Raw genomic sequence first — 19,644 nt, 5'->3', positions numbered from 1 at the left:
CTTTGTTGCTGTAAATCACTGTTGGTGTGAATGGCCCTGAACAGGCAGACTGTTTAATCTTGTCTGAACAGGTAAGAAGTAGTTAGGTAGTTAGTCTGTTGAGAGGGAAGCACAAAGGAAATAAATTAGGAAGCTAAAAAACAAGTACACAAACACCACAAAAAATATATAGAATTCTTTGATTGAAGAAGAATGAGAAATGTACAACCTGCAATTTGTAATACAAGTGTATTCTATGACAAAGATTGTTTCAGTCACTCAGTATTAATGTTAAAATGGTGTAATATGTATTCATTTGATTGTTTCGTTGCGAGTGCAGTGCACTTAGACAAATACAGACAAATTACTTTCTCCTGAAAACTTGCATCAGTCCTGATGGATGAACAGAGTTTGACAATGCCATTATTAGATACTACAAATCATACACTCCCATAAAATAGTTTGGGGTCAGTAAGATTTTTTTTTTTTTTTTAATGAATACTTTTATTCAGTAAGGATACATTAAATTGATCAAAAGTGACTGTGAAGACATTTATAACGTATACATTTATAAATACAGCTCTTTTGAATGTTTTATACACCAAAGAATCCTGAAAAAAAGATTCCACAAAAATATTAAGCAACATAAATATTTTCAACACTGCTCAAAATAAAATATTTTTAACACCAAATCAGCAAATAAGAATGATTTCTGAAGGATCATGTGATGCTAAAAACTGGCTTTGCCATCACAGGAATAAATAAGTAATTATGTTTCAAAACAATATTTCTGTTTTGACTGTATTTTTACAGTATAAAATAAATGCAGCCTTGGTGAGCAGAGACTTCTTTCAAAAACATTTAAAAATCTTACCAATTCCAAACTTTTGAAAGACGTACCTAAAATTGGTTGTTGCCTGGGGTATTAAAAAAATTGGGTGAACAACAAATCCTGTAGACTTGCATTGAGAAAAGAAAAAGAAACAGTATCATTGAAACTTGGGTGTATGCTATTGAATTATTGTACCATGCAGCAATGCCATAGCAACCACACAGAATACCCTAGTAACCACATAGCAACATACTAAAAATCATTCAGAGCAACTACATAGCCACACACAACACCTTAAAATCATAAAGCCGAATTGTGCACAGATAAGAACCATTTTCCATTATAAACCTTCAGGCCTATACAGCACAAGATAAGCTAACGGTTTACCTTAAAGCAAAATATTTACTCATTTCCCATGTGGATCCCATAAAGATTTTTATCTTATAATAAACTCCTGTGTTTCCCCTATGGATCAAATGTTTTAAATTTTAAATGGAGAAAGAAACAGCACTGACAAACATGAAATTTCCATTATGAGCTATTACTGGCACTGTTTTGACCACAGTGGATAAGTAGATAGCAGGCAATTTGAGCTTTTAAGCAGGATTTGAGGAATCCTTGATCAAAAGAACAAAAAAGAAATAAAGGATGGTTTACAGCAAGACTGGACTGCTATCTCAGACTGTACTGATAGTCAATGAGACATAATTCATCCCAAAATAAACAGAGTTATAAACTATAGGAACAGCCAGATAAATGGACTAATGTATCATATCGTTTAATTCAGGAACTGGATGTCACATTCTTTTTTTAAAAAAAGGAGCTTTGATGGAATTTTCCTGCAAGTTATTCTTGCGTAATCAAAGACAACTCAAACAGTCTTGCTTCTGATATGGTTAATTGTGACGTGAACAAACAACAGACGTGTCCACAGAAAAATGTCAACACCGATTCAAATTACTGTTGAGATCCAGTATATGTAGTAAATTTAGCTAATGGACTGCCCTTAAAGGGATAGTTCACCCAAAAATGAGCATTTACTCATCATTTACTCCCCCTTGTCATTCCAAACGTTCTTCTGTGGAACACAAAAGAAGATATTCTGCTAAATGTGTCAGTGCTAATACAGTTAAAGTCAGATGTGGACAAAAAAAGTTCCTTGTTTAAAATATCTGTAGTGTTTCACAGAATATTTTTGGGTGAACTATAGTATGCTTTAAACAGTCTAGTTGGTACAGCCTGAATGAACTGTGTGTGTGTGTGTGTGTGTGTGTGTGTGTGTGTGTGTGTGTGTGTGTGTGTGTGTGTGTGTGTGTGTGTGTGTGTGTGCGCGTTCTTAATATTTAATATTTTTTTCACCACCAGAAGTTACTGCAGGATCCAGTCTGCCAATTCTGCACAGAGGACTGATCTAACAGTGTTATGACAAACTATTCTATAAATAAATGCCATCTGAGAACAGATTGTCTATGTGAAAAAGAGTCCAATGAGTCTTTTACACTCACATAAAATAAAAAAATAAGCCACAGCCATTACAGGCATTGTTATACTTCATGAATGAAAGGTTATACTGTAAGTGCCCCCTATTCACTTGCATCCAGAGGGAGAAAGTTCTGTCACGCCACGCAGATTCCAGCAGGTTGACAACCAACCTGTGTTTACCTCGGTCCTACAGCATCAGCAAACACAAACCTTCACTGCAATCCACATTGCCAAGTGCAAGACTTTGTCCCTGCCAGGAAAACATTAGCCAACACAAGGCTATCAGAAAGTGCCATCTGTTGGAACAGAAGACAGCCATTGAAACCACTCTTTAAAACTCTGGGAAAACGTCGCCTGTGACTTCACCCTAAAAAAATTTTAAAGAACCAGGACCAAGGGAGTGTTACATATAAGAAGGTGTTAAGTGATAGAACTAAACTAAAGTGATTATACTTCATGCGGCCCCTGCTGCATGTTGTGTTTCTAAAAATACAGCCTGTGTGCCATAGACTATAACCAGCAGGCCCCAGCAGCACTCTTCTCTCTTTATTAATCTTATGCAGCTAAGACCGTAATAGCCATGGTAAACTAATCAAAAACCTCACGCTTTGCTACTTCTAATCACTGACGGAGTAAAACAAATGATGGTTTCATTTAACTATGAATGCATCACACTGGACATTACTGCTAGACAGAGACAATCACTGCTGGCTATGATTAAACTTTGCTCCTAAACTGTATTTTACAGTTACAAGTATGCATTTTAAAAAGAGATTTGCCAATAAATTTACTTGCTTATTTACTTGCTTAATAGTAAATAAAATGTCTATAGGATTTAATCTAATGTTTTCACATGATTTTATATATTTGAATAGGTTTATATTGTATATTATTGTATTATTCTATATACTTAGATAAGTATGCATGTTACAGGTCGTTTCTGTCAAAAAGCCAAAAATTGTTCTTAAAAGTTTGCAGAGCGACATCAAATGTATGCATAAGCATTATCAATGCACATAAATGCTTCTGGAATATAAAATGATGTGGCAGTGGTACAGAATTAAAATAAAGGCAAATACAGTGTCAAGAATGACAGACCGTCCATTAAACTACAATGAAGAAATGTGTCGTGTCAGCATGGGAAAACTGCTATGATCTACTACGCTGCAGTGTCAACGTCTAGGAAAGAAGGTGTCAACATCAACTTAGGACTGCACGCTCTGTACAGTTTTCCTTTGTGTCCATATTTGTCAACAGCTTTGTTAAAATAAAACTGCGCAAGTGTGCCCTGCGGACCGCCTTGATGTGATTTGTTTTTGGGGGAATTTGTGTGGAACAACAGGGTAGCTGTACATGCTTTGACCGGAATAAACTGCAAGCTAATGATCTCTTAATGAACAGATGAATAGAAAGAGACAAACGACACGAGGACTTTGCACTGCACATAATCACGTAAGAATAAATGCTGCACACGAATGCCAGAGAGCAGCATCACTTTAAGTGATGCAGGACTGAGAAGGATGCTGCAGCATCCCTGAAACGAACCCCCCAAAAAATGTGCTTCCCACGTACGGCCCAAGTAAGACTGTTCAAGCTGTCTTAACACTACATACCTGTGGGATTTAGTTGAAAAAAGTTGAATGTTAAAGCCTTCGGCTGTGATATCTGTGATTGGTCTCACCACTAGAGCTCAAGTTATCCTCAGCTTTGCCTGCATTCACTGACTTGCTGCACAAATTTGACTGCAGATCAGCACACATAGAGGGGAAGAAGAAGACGCAATGGCTCTTACCACTTGGGTTCTTGTTCTTCTTAAGACTCTTGCCACAAAGACACTGCAGCATATGCGTTCCTTTGCTGAAAATGTTCCAAAGAAACCACATTGATTTGGGCGAGGAGCGATCCAACAGCTTAGACACCCTGATAAAGAACAGATCCCTGCGGTTGCATAATAATAAGAACACAATGGGATGCTCAGTTTTCCAGTAGTAACATAGAAAAATATGTATTACTATCCAAGCGTCTTCATGCACGAGGTAAAATATTCTCTTTAGAGCAGGCAAAACAAAGGTATTCTTCTTAGTAATAAAGGTTTGTCGGTCATAAAAATAGATACTCTATAAATTGCATGTGCTGCAGAGGGGGAACGTGCAGCCCGTTATAAACTAACGTGAAAGACACGGCGGATCTTTGCGTTCCCTATTAGTTCATCACTCAGATGAAGGGTGGATGGATGTGCACGGCATCAGAAGCCTGGAGGGGATGCATCCCATTTAAAAGCAGCGATACCTCCGAGCAAAGCGCACATTTCCAGCATGAGCTCAGTGTTTCTCAGGGAAGTCTTCCTAAAACCTGCTGCTGCTGCTGCTGCTGTTGCTGTGTCTGTTGCTGCTGCTGCTGCTGCTGCTGGTCAGTAATATCCATGAGCTTTCATCAATGTGAAAGCACTGCACTGATCCTGATGCTGAGGATGCGGTTGGAGTGCGGCTTGATGTTTCACCTGTGCATCACAGATCCACTTGCCTCCTGAAAAGTATCTCGCACGTATCCCTCTTTGCCTTGGATCTGTGTTGGATATAGACGAGAGGGAGGAGGGGTTGAATTGAAAGATTGCCTTTCCATTACGTAAAACACGTGGTTTGGACTCTGGCATATCACTGACGCTTTCGGCATTTCGACATAGAGTAGCGTTGGGAAATCCGATGCATTTTAGCGAATCGGTTCGTTCGAACTACTCGTTTCGATGGAGCGGTTCGTTTGAATCACCACTCAGAAAGTCTTCCTCGTTTTAGGTTTCATTCTTCTGAAGTTCAGTTAATATTTGGCTGTTATCAGTATGTTTTCGGTGTTTAAATTACGGTGTTGTGTTTGCTGTATTTAGTAGGCTACAGCCTAAATGTGTGTGTAACAGCTAGCCAAATTCTAGCATAAAAGAGACTCACAGACACAATTTTCTCACGTTCAAATATGCTTGATGAAATGAAAAAGAAACACACTGGTCTTACAGTTTACAGAAGGTCCTTCTTTAAAAGAAATTAGGCTACTTATACTACAAGGATTTAGCCTACAAATTGAATCGGTTTCTTTGAACGGCTTCACCTGTTTGAGTGTTTGTTTTTGCTCAAAAGTGTTTCACGCGCCGGCACGGCATTTTACCTTTCACTCTTTTGCATTAAAATGAATAATTGGCTAAACTACTATTATGTTTTCGATTAGGTAGATCTTGGCACAACATTACACTTTTTGACTTTCTCAGTTTGTGTAAATTCACTTGGGGTTCAGAGTATTTATTTTTCCCACATTAATATCACACATGTCTAGTACAATTGTGTGGCTTTGTTTCATTAATACAGTGTATATTTTTTTCTTGATTTACCCCGAAAGAATGGAAGTGAAATGTGACAATATGCCCCATAGGTGAGGGGCACGTTGTAACGTGAGGGGCACATTGTAACATAAAATGACAGCTTAAAATGTTATCTGATCTAATAAACAATAAATAAACAAGACAAACTGAAATATTTTGTAAATAAAATACAATTATTAACTTTTTCATATAAAATAATGCCATTTTTTAATAATTAAAAATAAAGTAATTTTTTTGTTTGACAACAAGCAGAGCAAAAAAAAAAACAGCTATACAGCATAGTTCAAAACATAATAATAATTAATCATTTCTGAACATTGACTCTCTTTATTCGCCTTTTTCTCATGGTTTCTCATGAATTCATAAAAGAACAGCAGTTAAAATAGGGGCGCAGTGTTACAACGTGCCCCACCTGTGCAACTGGGATTTAAACCTTGTCTTCTGCTGGTTAGATCAGCATTAAAGAACTATCTCAACTGTTAAATAACAGATATAAGATTAAATTAATATCAGATTTGTCCTAATTTTAAATAAACACACACACACACACACACACACACACACACACACACACACACACACACACACACACACACACACACACACAAAAAAACAGAAATTAAAAATGAAATTAAGTAAGAAATGTACTTTTGCTATAAATAAATAGTGATATCTTCTTTCTCTATATTGTTGATATGGCAACTAGTCAACTCTAAGTTTCATCATGCATGTGGAGACATTTTTAAACCATGTGTGTTACAACTAGCCCCTTGTTAGGTTGTGTCCCGCTCACCCTATTTGTAAAAAATTGTACAATGTAGAAATAAATCAATCAATCAAAGTTTTAATAAAAAATAAAAAAACTCTGGTTTGCTGGCATATAAACTGGCGAATAAAAAATGAGTAAGAAAAGATTATAGGCAGAAATAAAACTGTGCATACTGTTTGTAGCCTATATTACTTGCATCTGACAAGCAAAATTGGTTTATTATGGGACACACCAAAAATCTATTCCAATACAGCCAACTATTAAAAATCTAGTAAACTTTCCATTGATGATATAAATCTTCTAAAGGCATTACAACCATGTTACAAGATAGGCCTACATAACCTGCTTACATAACAGGTTCCTTATAATTTTGATAATGCTATAATTGTTTTCCTTGAAGAAAAACAAAAGAGCAGTGTTCAATTAACAGGAAGCTCCACGCTTTGATTTACTGCATTAATCTACTTTAACGACCTACTTTTGTTCAGCCCAAGACTTGCCACTCTTCTGTGATGTCTAGGTCTTCAGGGAAGTGGGCTCCTTTGAGGCTCAATGTTTCTTGACTAAATTCCCCACAGAAAGTCTGACACAGCCCAATCATTCCCACTACAAGATGATCACAAAACCCGAATCTATGAGTCATCCAAGCAAGGGGCACTTCCCTGATTAAAGCAACAACACATTGCCGTAAATCCTTAAAAGATGAGCAAAGTGCATCAAATTTGAACACAATAGTACTCTGTCACTGTTTGAACCATGCGTGACATCTTTGTGACACAGGGAATTTGGTAACAGCACTTTAGAAATTCGACATTATGACCTGATTTTGCAGATAAGTGTCTGCAGAGACTGTCTGTGTAAGGGATAATGCAGCACTGAGGTTTTCTCTGCTCTTACTGCCAGACCTAGTATTGATCTGTTTCATGTAAAGTAAAACATCATTGCACCCGAGGGAAGATCCTCTGACAATTTTGTCAGGCATCATTATTATACTTCTTTTTGATTATGCTGTAAATTGCTCATGCTGGGGGATTAAGATGTGCTATTATTGGTGTACTCTAATATGCATCAATCATTTAAAATGTAAAAAAATAATTCAATGAAACTTTTAAAGATTTCTCAAGACCATCTCTGCTATGTGCTAAAAAGACCACAAAAATGCAACAAGCATAAATGGAAGTCTAAAAACAATTTATTACATGGCTCTCTGGAAGACTTCAATCTGATTGGTCATTTGAAGGATATTGTGGTTGAATATTTAATGACTATTGTCCCTGGCAATCAGTCAATTACACTGTGCTAGTTTGGTGTTTCACATCTTTTTACTCATAAAAAATAAAATATTTAAAGCTTTATTGGTTTAAATGATTAAGTATCCATGTAATAAAAGGGATAGTGTACAGTTAGATGTCATTATCATACAGAAACCCCTTTAAAATCATTATCACATCATATTTTTAAATACATTTCTGAATGCATTTTATCCCTTACGTAACTCATAACCCCATACTGTTATGAGTTATGTAAGAGATATAATTTTTGTTTTTTGTTTTTTTACTTAAACTCCCACAGCTTGTACCAAAACTTCCCCCTTCAATGGAAAAGGCGCATGGGCAGAAAATGAAGCTTTAATATGAATCCCATGTGATGAGCACAGTGTCCGAATATTCTCTCTTGCCTGTCCATGTGTACAAAACCCTCCAGTCTGTCCCGTCCACATTTACTAATGACTAGCCACTGGATGACACCACAGCACAATTCACTTGAATGAATGTTGGGCATGTCGGGACCCTAGGCGACCGCATTTATCAGGCCTTCACCTTCCCAGCAAAAAATTAAATACAAATCCAATACTACGTGACTGTGCATGTAAAAACGCTTTTCTACAAATAACGAAAAGGCTGACCTGGGCATTTCTGAGAATAAAAAAAGTTTCTTGACCATGTTTACAAAATCACCTTGATAGGTGAAAATAAGATCTTAAAACTTGTTTTGTTCATTTTCATAAAGGCAAATAAAGTGCAAGTGCCTCCACAGTATGACTAACGTTAGTGAACCTGACTAAACCCACACACATGTGAAGCAGCACCTCTTCAAACAGTCAATTAGAGATGTTTTATCAGAATGACATATTGGCTTCACTGCTGGCATTTGCCTGCTTTTATAGTCTTTGGGTTTGGCTATGTGCTCATATCAATTTGTGCCACTCTCATGCATGTTAAAAGTCTCTATCTGGAGCAATTCTGCATGAGCACAATGTTTCTTAAGGAAAATGAAATGTAACTTTACAGTACAAAACCCTGATTGAATTAGTCAGCCCATCCAAAAGCAGATTCCTGTACTTTTGGCAATGCATTTTGTCCAGGTCAACTGAAAATCAAGGTTGCGTAGCATGAGGGACAAAGGATTGTTGGATTATAGAAATATGTGATTTATCCAAAAGTCCCCAAGAGTGAGAGCGTAATGCAAGCGAAACATAAAACGTTAAAAAAAACTGTCCCTCGGTAAAGCCTAGGGCAAGTTAGACCTTTTACTGTCAGAGTTGCTTTAAAAGCACAGTAGTGATTGAGCCGAAATGGATATAGTGGGCATTTTTGTCCATCGTCTTTACTGTCCCAGAGCTGCTGATGCACTTTTTCCCCTTTCGTCGGATGACTTGACATATGCAGTTCTTTGACTGTGCCCATGGATATTTCCTCATAGCAAGAGTACATTTATGACGCTGTTCTAAACACAAGACAGTCTCATGCTCCATGATAATCATCTCTCAGGGAGTATTCTAACCAGCACAAACTTTGCTGACGTTTTCAGTGTGCCAAACATACTATGATGCATATGTAAAAATCTCTGGGAAAATGCATACCCCACTTATAAAAACTAAAATGCTGGGTTGTGTTAACGCATGTTTGGGTCCAATATGGATAAACCCAACCGTTGGGCTTAAAAGTTTAACTAAAAAATGTAAACCAACGGTTTGGTTTGTATGTCCATATTCGACCCAAACATGGGTTGGAACAACCCAGCATTTTTTAAGAGAGTAATCGTTCAAATAAATATATCTGAACTCCCATTTCTGCTATCTTAAAAAAAAAAAGTGCAATAATTTGATATTTTTGCTGTAGTCTTTACAATAATTTGGGCTACTGAAGTACTGTTGCATGGCTGTCTGGAATACTTAATTTTGACTATATTTTCAATATATTTTTGTATAATCTTGAACATTTATTAAATATTTGATGTGCAATATATAATGCCTGCTTTAACCATTGCTCCTGGCAAACAATCTCCCGCTATTTGTTTCTCATAACACTCTTCGTCCTCACAAAAATGTGTCATATACCGGAAATATCATGTCTTATGTCCCTCTAAATTTGTCCACCACAAATGAAAATTTGTAACTTAAAAAAAGTGTTTCTAGGGTGTTGCTGTCACAATTTATATTATAGTCATTCCTGGCCTAAATTTAAAAAGAAAAAGAAAAATCCACTCCCAGGTCTCGATGATATTATAATAGATTCTACCCATTTTTGTTGCACAAACGTAAGAGATACGTTACATGCCAAAGTTTAATACTTAGCACTTAAAATCGTTATCCGTAAGTAAGCAGTAATAAAAGAGATGCTTGCCCTAGGGATTAGGATAAATAAAAAGGCATTTATTATTCAAGGTGTCCTCTGCTGCATTACTGATATGCGCATGTAAACAGCTAAACTGGCACAGATACTTTAGGCGTAAGTAAGTAAAATTTATTTGTATAGCACTTTCACAGATAAAAATCACAAAGTGCTTCACAACAAATGGAGGAATACACAATATTTATAAATACATTTCAATACATAATCAAAAATGAATAACAAAAGCAAAAAATGAAACAGAAATAAACAGAATTAAAGCTGCAAGCAGCGATGAAAAGGGCCCTCGCACCCGTGCCACCGCCACCCAGCGCCTTTAGGAAAACAGAGCACGGTGGGTAGTATGTAAATATAGGAGGACTATGTTAAGGTAATTTGTATTTGCCACACTTCCTGCTACCAGCAGGTGGCGCTATTACTATAACCGAATATGAGCATGGTCATGTGTTCAGGACAGGACTCTTATCAAACAAGTGAAGTGTTTGGCAGATTGGACATTGTATGCCTGAGTTACTGCAGGCTGTTTGTGGTTGCCTAGCAACATCGGAACTGTTAGCAATTTTAATATAGAACTTATCTGATGATGCATATATCACCCAGAGCCATAGAGAGAGAGAGTTGCGACAACGGAAGTTCAAAATGCTTCGTTGTCACGTGATTCGCGTAGACCTCAGATAGTTCCAGGAAGTGCTTCGGAATCAACTAGCATGCTTTAAAACACAAGTTTATTTGATTCAGATGTACTGATAATATACAATCTTATTCTTTAAACGTCTTACCTTTTAAAAGTGCATCACAAACGGTCTGTTCTACCGCGCTGTTGTTACTTCCGGGAACTATTGAGAGGCTCTACGAGCCGTCATTGCTGTAAAAAAAGCGTTCCATTGTTGTCAATGGAGTTGTCGCAACTCTCTCTCTATATGGCTCTGATATCACCCAAAGGCTGAAATTGGGTGTGCACATCTACATTTGTCAGGCCGCCGAGGACATGCCATTCAACGAAAACTCAAGATCTTCGCATTTTAATGTCGTATAGGTATTAAGATTACACTCACCAAATTTGAAGAGGATCAGAACAAAACTGTAGGAGGAGTTTGTTAAAGTAAAACATCAGGAAATGGCGAAAACTGCACAAAATCTGAGAGGAAGTTCAAAATAGCTGACTTCCTGTTGTGTTTAGGGCTATGCTCCAAGAGACTTTTTTTGTAGGTATTGGGTCATTACATGTATGTACCAAATGTCATACCTGTACGTGAAACGTAGAGCCGGGGCAAAATGTAGGGGCAATAATTGAGCCATTTTGCCCCACACAATTCTGAAACCCATATCACACTTAAATTTTTTACCACTTCTGAAGCGTGTGCAATGTTTCATGAGTTTTCGAGCATGTTAAGGCCCTCTAAAAAGCGATTCACTCTGGAGAAGAAGCGGAAGAATAATAATAAACAGAGCAAAAACAATAGGGTCCTCTCACCATCGGTGCTCGGGCCTGTAAGAATTGATAAATTAGTCAATTCCAGACAGTCTGTTTCGGGGGTGACCAGACTCTGAGAGGACAAAAGGACCTCTCTGGAGATTACCATTTGAACTGGCCCTCGTGCACCATTGAGACGAAAGTCTCACCTCCGAGTCATCTTAATCTACATCTCGTTCCCTCTCCCTTCACCCCCTCTCTCTCATGCTCAGATGATCACCTGATTTCACCCAAGAAAATGTATAGTTTAATGTGAATGATTATCACAGAGTATTTTCATGTTTGGTATCGTTTAAAATGTCACAGTGCGACTGGTACCAATGTCTCATTTCAGAATAAGTAAAACACAAGGTAATAAGGTTTTAAGAGTTTATGGATAGTTGACTTACAAAGGAAGGTGGTCTCTCAAGACAAATGGTCACTCACCCCCAAGAGGTGCTATCTCTGAATGCAAATTTATTTTGTTAGCACATGTTTCCATGTGAAAGAGGTCTGACTATTTAATGAAATGCAGCAGGGAGATCGGGGCCCTTTTCTGTACTTCAGATCGGCCCGTGAGGCTGAGAGAGAGATCTCTTAGCCTCACGTATTTCTTAAAGTTGGGTTTGCATCTTCTCTCTGTTCCAGGGCATTTGATGTTTTGTATCGATTATCTTTGAATTGATTATGAAATTGGCATGATACATTTACCTGACATAATAAATTGTTACATTTGATTATTCTAACTGACTTTGATATTATTTTCATTGAAGAGTTAAACGGAATAGTCAAACATTCGCTCACTTTTAGTGAGGCACAGATATTATTAAATGAAAAGATAAAGTATAAAAATATTTATTATTTTTAAGACAATTATCGCATAGCATATGTGACGTTTCGAGCACGCAGGCTCTTCATCAGGCTCTTCATCATTCATTGGTCTGATGAAGAGCCTGCGTGCTCGAAACGTCACATACCCTATGTGATAATTGTCTTAAAAATAATAAATATTTTTGATAATTTTGGAGCTTAGGTGTTGCCGACTTTATACTTTATCTTTTAACTTGTTGTTTTTTAGTCGAGCACCCTTTTTGAGACTGATGTGCGTGCTTTTGTTTCATTTTTCTTCACAGATATTATTAAAACCTTTCATTTATGGAGTCAGATGAATTAACAAGTAAATACATATGATTAATGTATTACAAATTTAACCAACCAATACCTTGCATGAGTGAGGACAGAACACGTGATACCTTCCCCGTGTATTGGCGAACCGGCAGATTGGACCAATATAGCGGGCCTTACAGGCCCTAAATACAGTAAGACCGGCCTAACCACCCTACAGTCTAGCTAAAAGCCTCTTTAAATAGAAGAGTTTTTAACTGTGTTTTAAAATTTTCCACTGAATCCAAGCAGCATATGGAAGGAGGCAATGCGTTCCACAGCCTAGGTGCCACAGCTTGAAACGAACGCACCCACAAATAAACACCCACAAATACTGGGCATCAGACGACAGAGAGTTTTCAGTTACACTCTTAATAAGAGCACACTTCCCAAACATGTCTCCTCAGCAGCGAGAGACCCTGTTGAGGATGTGACCATCACTAGACGTTACCCCCCCTGAGACTTGTTGCCTTGATCACTTTCCATCACAGTGAGAGAAAAACACAGATCTCACAGGCTCCTAAAGGAGCACGTCTGGCTCTTCGTTCTCAGTAGAGACTTTAGTGCTCCCCAGCAAAACAACAGGGAACAACGGGTATTTGTATCAGCCAACGTTGCTAGTTGAAATGTCTTGAGAATGTCCAACTTCCAACTTCCATGATATTTGTATTAAGAACAGCTGATGATACTAATTCAAATTCAGACATAAACAAAAAAATCAAATAACAAGCATTGACTTTTTCTTTACCTCCTCACATATGTTGACATGAGTGGAAATAATTACAGGATAAGTCCTTCACAAAAGAATGTACTGTAAATGTCCCTCCGGTGCTGGCTTATACAGCAGCGTAACAGTAAAGGGCAATTTGCTGTATCACACCACTATTGGGCATCATTATAGCGTATGTTCCTGCAGCCCGATGTTCATTTGGTACTTGAAGTTCGCAGAAGACTAGGAATAGATCATACACCACCGCTTGATAATTAGACACCAACAGGTCCAATTGCGCAAGAGGGAATTTTTGCACATGGGCATCATCTTTAGGGAAAGGAGCTTACCAAACACGCTTTCTGCTAATGATGCCTGGCTTTGCCCGCTCCCTTCTGAGTTTCCCTGGAGCTAATTTACTGGAACATCGCCACCGTTGAGACTTTTTCAAGCTTTCGTCCCTTTGGATACAGATTCTCAAGACATGGATAACGAAGGGAAGCAACTAATGCATGTCAGGCAAAAAGAAGACCGCATATCCTTTCCAGGTCACGTCATCAGAAAAGATGATTCATCCTAATCTGATTTATCCTACAACAGGCTAAAATTGTTCTTCATTATTAATATTAAATCAGGACATAATGGTAATGAGGGAATGCAGAGAAAGCTTGCTTTTATGTCTAACAGCCTTACACTAAAACAGGCCAAGAGCAAATTCAGTTGCTGAAATGTTGCTCTGTCATAGCTCCAGAGATTTAAAGGAGCTCTCAGTCATATTTTATTTAAACATTAACTTAACTTAGTTTCAGATTTTTCTCCTGAAATTACTAAGGAATCAAACAAAAACAAGCCAATTATAGAAAATTATAGAAAACTCATGTAGCTCGTATAGTTTGGTCATGAAAGAGCTGAATGAGAAATGTTTGATTTCAAACTGAAATGTCGGACTTTTGATGGATGATTTTTGTTTTTTGGCAAATATGAGCACAATTTGAGACATTATTGTCCTCATGAAGCATAAGATTACTAAAATCTATTGCACTGGAGAAAAAACTTAAGCATAAGTCTCCATTGACTTTCAGTCTCATTGCTTTCTAAGAGAAACAACTGAGACATTAATCAGAACTCATTTGAGATTTTTCTTGTCAACGGGACAGCCTCGAGAGAAACTTTCTGTTTTCACCTGGCAGACAATAAATTTCAATTCTCAAAAAAAAAAAAAAAATTCGAACCACTGCCAAATAGTACAAAGTGTACACATTACAGAGAAAAGCTCTTTGTTGCTGTCTGATGAATCGCAATGAAGTTATAAGACTGCTTTGGGGTTAACTATGCATATTTTGCATATTTCTGTCCCGTATACCCTGCATTAATCTTTTCTTTAATTATTATTCATTAAATGCAGGTCAATTTGCCTGTTTGGAACTTGAAAAAAAAAAAAAAACATGATAAATCTCATCTCTGATATCTCATATATCTGATGTGATAAGCTCAATATGTGTAACGCAGTAAAATAAAGCAAGACGTTTGTCTGTATTGGTTATAAAAGGGAAAGATTGATCATTTTCAAATATGTCCTGGCAAAAACAAAACTGACACACTAAGATTATATCTGAATGAAGAACATCTTAAAGGAAAAGCTCAATCAAAAATGAATATTCTGTTCTCATTTCCTAATCTGTATGACATTCTTTCTTCCATGGAACAGAAAAACACTATAAAAGTAGGGTTACACTTTATTTTAAGGTGTCATTGTTACAGTGTAATTATATATTTAAGTACTGAGTAATAATAATTAACAACATGTACTTACTATAGGGTTAGGGTAGGATTAGGGTTTGGTTTTGCATGTAGTTATGCATAATTTACTGTTATTACTACGGTAAGTACATGTAACATATGTAACAAGGACACTGTAAAATAAAGTGTTACCAAAAGTAGTTCATATAATTTAATTTCATAAGAGTGAACTACATGCATCCTTCGGAAAACTGTGAACATCTCCTTTGAAGAAAGTCAGTCATACAGCTTTGAAACAACAAGTAAATCATGACAGAATTTCCATTTTTGAACTAACTATTCCTTTAACAAAATGCTAAATAGAAAGAGCACTATCTAGGCGTCACTGTCTCCTGAGAGAGTCGCCATTTTGTAATCCTACTAGCAGTAGTCTGTGTCATTACTCAGCTACGGTAAAAATTAGACACGTAATATTTTATTGCCAGTGATTAATTCATGAAGAAATTTTCAAGGCAATAAACTCAGATCTCAGTTGAGAATGAGGGGCTAATAATAAAGGACGTCATCGTATACTAAAAAAGAAACCAACCAAACATGTAGTGAGGCAACTCTGCCATGCAGGCATTCAATTTCACTACAATAAGAAGTGTGACAACTACAGTAGCCCATACCTACACATCAGATAACTAATGTTTGTTAGAATTATGAATTTTGTATTAAACAGAGAAGCTGTAATATCGAGCAGAAATAATAAGGCGATGAAACTTTACAACACAGAATTCTATTTAAATTCTTTCTTCAAGCGTGGAGATTCCTGTTCATCTACAAGTGATAGTGCACTCTTCAGACCATCACACCCTGCATGTTAACCACTCTCAGTACTGTAACAGTTCATAAACCTGCACAAATAAGACATTTCTGAAGAAAAGGCCAAGAGATGACTCACTGCTATACAAACCAAAAGTCAAGAGAATAATTTGCACTCATATAACCATTATATGAACATGATCACTGCTGTTTGGAGTGACTGCGTACAGTTCAGTAGAGGTTACGTTTACATGAACCACACTGGAACAACAGAGACATCAAAGTAACTAAGCAACTGTTGTCAGGTTTTAAACTCTATAACTATGAAGGCATTATATTAACATAAGCAAAAGGTTAATATCCTTGCTCTTTATACAACTATATAAGGTAAACTGAACATCAAAGAATTCAAATTCATTTAAAAAGGACACAATACTGGGGATATATATATATTGTGTGTGTGTGTGTGTGTGTGTGTGTGTGTGTGTGTGTGTGTGTGTGTGTGTGTGTGTGTGTGTGTGTGTGTGTGTGTGAGTTAATCATCATGTTGTGGGGACAAAATGTCCCCACAAGGATGGCAATATCCGAAATCCTTGTTCGTGTGGGGACATTTTTTGGTCCCCATGAGGAAAACGGTTTATAAATCAAAAAAGTGTTGTTTTTTCGAAAATGTGAAATTGCAGAAAGTTTTCTGTGATGGGTAGGTTTAGGGGTAGGGTTAGTGTAAGGGAATAGAATATACAGTTTGTACAGTATAAAAATCATTATGTCTATGGAAAGTCCACATAAAAAATGAAAACACTACGTGTGTGTGTGTGTGTGTGTGTGTGTGTGTGTGTGTGTGTGTGTGTGTGTGTGTGTGTGTGTGTGTGTGTGTGTGTGTGTGTGTGTGTGTGTGTGTGTGTGTGTGTGTGTGTGTGTGTGTGTGTGTGTTATAATAACATATATTATTATTATCAATGTTGATTTTTTTTTTGTATATAATAGGTACTAGCTCATTTAGATTATATTAAATATACTTGCTGATTTAAAATGATTGCCCATATCTTACTCTCAGGTGTTGTTGAGCTACATGTCAAATGAATCACAGAGGCAATGAAAGCTACAATCTCCGCACTCAATGTCCTTGGGATAGAAAACACAAAACATCTAACATTAGCCTTGCATATGGATGCACGCATATATCTGTGCTTCCTCTTAAAAGGTTACATTAAGGTTGCTTCAATTCTGTATATTACAGTATATTAGAGGGCTTCCAGCTTTTCCATGCATGCTGCTCTGCTAAAACAACAGAGCCCTGCAGGACACAGAATATTCATATCGGACAAGGACACTATGTAGGCCATCCTTTAAATGGGTGAGGGTGCCCTCTCAATGGTGCTGCTGGGTTAAACTTCTTAAGAAAGTTTGGATAAGAGGCAAAAGGCAGGGAAAGCTATTTAGGATGCAGTTAGGAAAATAAGTGTTCATCAAACTGAATGAATGAGACCCATTTACAGTGTCTCAGAGAGTATCATTTCATAAACAGACTAAGCTGCCGTTTCTTTCTGAATGGCTGCCATGGCAACAACCACATGACTAGCTCAAAACTCAAGCTGAACTCATATCTCTGTTCATTGTGGTTTTTGGTGCAGCTGGATTCAGGCTACAGCGAAGCAAAATAATGCAACATCAAGCTTACCAACCTATTTTGCCCTGTGTTAACAAATATCTGCAATACAGATGGGACAAAAACTGCTATGAGATGCACAGGAACAAGGTAAAATGGCAAATTGCTGGTTTATTTTGGACACAGTACCATGGTAATATGTTTTTGGTTATGGCATTATTTGAAATATCAGAACCATTTTGATACCATGTTATCTGTCAAAGACTCAAAGTACAATGGTAGGCCTACATTTTTGAATGGGATATGACATGGCCAAAAAATATACATGTAAAGTTTAATTACTGAGATACACCAAGTGCTTCTTTGTATAACATATGTTAGCATATGCATATTATTTCAAGGTTAAATCCGCAAAATCAACTATCAACACCACTTCCCCGAAAACCTATGACCATCTACTTGTCAAGTTTAAGAAAAGTCAGGTAGGACGACTGAACTACATCGTGTCATGACCACCAGATGCCGCCATTTCCCTTGATAATTTTCAAAGGAAAATTCTCAAAAAAATAATTATCAAGTAAAGCATGGGAAACACATGCTTTAACTTTGTAAGTAAATCAATGTCAGATAGGCCTATCCTTCTCTTATCTATCATATCCAGCTTGAAGAAGAACGGGTTTCGCGAATCGAAAGAGAAAATCAGATGCTTATTGATAAAATGGCCCATATAAAGCGGACCACCGGGGGAGTTGACTGCAGAAATGACTATGTAAAGAAAAGGTATAAAATATCCAACAATATAATATTGCATATTTAATGATGATATTCATTCATATCTAATATATTGCACTTCATGGCTTCTGTTTCAGTCTTGGCTCAGAAAAAAGACTGCAGGAGCTGTTTCACATAACCAAAGAGAATCAGCGTATCCTTCAGCGTTTGTCCACATGCAGGCCACATCACAGCGTCCAAGTGTGGCGCGAGCAGTGGCTCAAAAACCTTGAGCTCATGGAGAATATAGGGAGATATCCGCGTCTGTACACCGCACAGGTCGGAAAATTATTACTAAAATGTACAGATATTTCCCATTTTGTCTTTACGTAGGCATATTTAATATTTATTTGATGCATTTTTATCTATCTACTTATTTATGCATATTCGTGTTCGTGCATATACATAATTATGCACACTCTGACTTGAGTTTTTCCATATTCTGTGCTATTAAAGAGATCCTCCTTGCCACCCATTTCAGCTGACAGACACTGAAAGGTAGAGAACAAGAAAACAGCGAGAAATGAGGATGAATCTGCTAATATGAAAGGAAGGGATGTGATGTGATGAGAAGACGAAATCTGAACACAAAGTTACATCTGAAGACGAAGCGTAATTCTGCAAGACAGAGTGTAAATCTATGTTAAAATCGAAGTTAATTCGTAAAGATGTTTTCTATGTCTATAAGGCTAGAATTAAACTTTATTTGCTACTGCTTTGGAGAAGTTCAATTATTTGGCTAACAAAATACAAATCATAATAACCATGCACTATGGAAAAAATATATGGTCTGATGTTTTTCTCTTTTTTATTTTTATTTGGATAATCATTTTTTTTTTTTTTTTTTTTTTGTACTGTCTCTGTGCGATATACACATCCCCTGTACAAGTTCTAAATCTATGACTGCACTGTTGTGCCTGAACGCGTTAATTGAACAGTCAATGGGCGAACGTGAACTGAACGTACCGTAATACAGCCTGATGAACGTTACTGTAAACTCGTTCATTCTGGTGTCTGTGAACGGCACGCTCTAGGGTGCCTGATTTCTATAGAGCCTTCCAGGCGAAAACCCGCCGGAAAAAAACACCCAATCTGGCAACACGAACCACCAGTGTCGCGCCCATAGACTGTAAAAAATAGGTCGCGACAGAGCAGCAAGGAGGCGTCGTATGATCATTTAAAACGAGTTTTTTGACAAGGTCGGTGAGGATTGGGAAATAACTTACATTTCTGTGCAAACTTTGAAAGGAAAAGAAAATCCCCACTTGTTGAACCTGCCTGGTATATATTTCCAGGATTCCAGTATTCCTTTTTAGTATGTACTGAAATG

General features: G+C 37.2%; 2 protein-coding genes across 4 annotated transcripts in view; one reads left to right on the top strand and one right to left on the bottom strand.

The window, feature by feature from the left end:
* fgf14 (fibroblast growth factor 14) overlaps positions 1-19,644 on the bottom strand; it is a gene marked incomplete at its 5' end in the record, with an annotated part of 151,611 nt that overhangs the window by 130,392 nt on the left and 1,575 nt on the right. Inside the window, one exon of one of the 2 annotated variants that reach the window (XM_081367949.1) lies at positions 4,086-4,884. The exons of the other annotated variant lie outside the window; for it this stretch is intronic. Within the exon in view, the coding sequence (XP_081224075.1) occupies positions 4,086-4,176 (91 nt within the window). Of the gene's footprint in view, positions 1-4,085; positions 4,885-19,644 lie in introns of those variants that run through there. 2 annotated transcript variants of the gene reach the window in all.
* cfap97d2 (CFAP97 domain containing 2) lies at positions 17,574-18,933 on the top strand. 2 transcript variants are annotated; one of them, XM_081367341.1, is made up of 5 exons: positions 17,574-17,693; positions 17,945-18,025; positions 18,205-18,323; positions 18,413-18,593; positions 18,771-18,933. In XM_081367341.1, exons 1-5 carry the CDS (start codon positions 17,598-17,600, stop codon positions 18,807-18,809), a joined length of 516 nt encoding a protein of 171 aa, XP_081223467.1. In that variant the 5' UTR covers positions 17,574-17,597; the 3' UTR covers positions 18,810-18,933. The 2 variants fall into 2 exon arrangements, with proteins under 2 accessions (XP_081223467.1, XP_081223468.1); XM_081367342.1 differs by having other exon boundaries at positions 18,796-18,824.

Source organism: Scardinius erythrophthalmus (assembly GCF_964197995.2).
Source record: "Scardinius erythrophthalmus genome assembly, chromosome: 6".
Lineage (NCBI taxonomy): Eukaryota > Metazoa > Chordata > Actinopteri > Cypriniformes > Leuciscidae > Scardinius > Scardinius erythrophthalmus.
The sequence above is the reverse complement of the archived record's forward strand: the minus strand, read 5'-3'. Positions and strand labels throughout refer to the sequence as shown.

Coding starts and splice junctions, on each gene's coding strand:
- cfap97d2 (XM_081367341.1), top strand. CDS start 17,598: ATGCAACATCAAGCTTACCAACCTATTTTGCCCTGTGTTAACAAATAT. Junction 18,026..18,204: donor TCAAGTTTAAGAAAAGTCAG/GTAGGACGACTG, acceptor TATCATATCCAG/CTTGAAGAAGAACGGGTTTC. Junction 18,594..18,770: donor CGCGTCTGTACACCGCACAG/GTCGGAAAATTA, acceptor GTGCTATTAAAG/AGATCCTCCTTGCCACCCAT.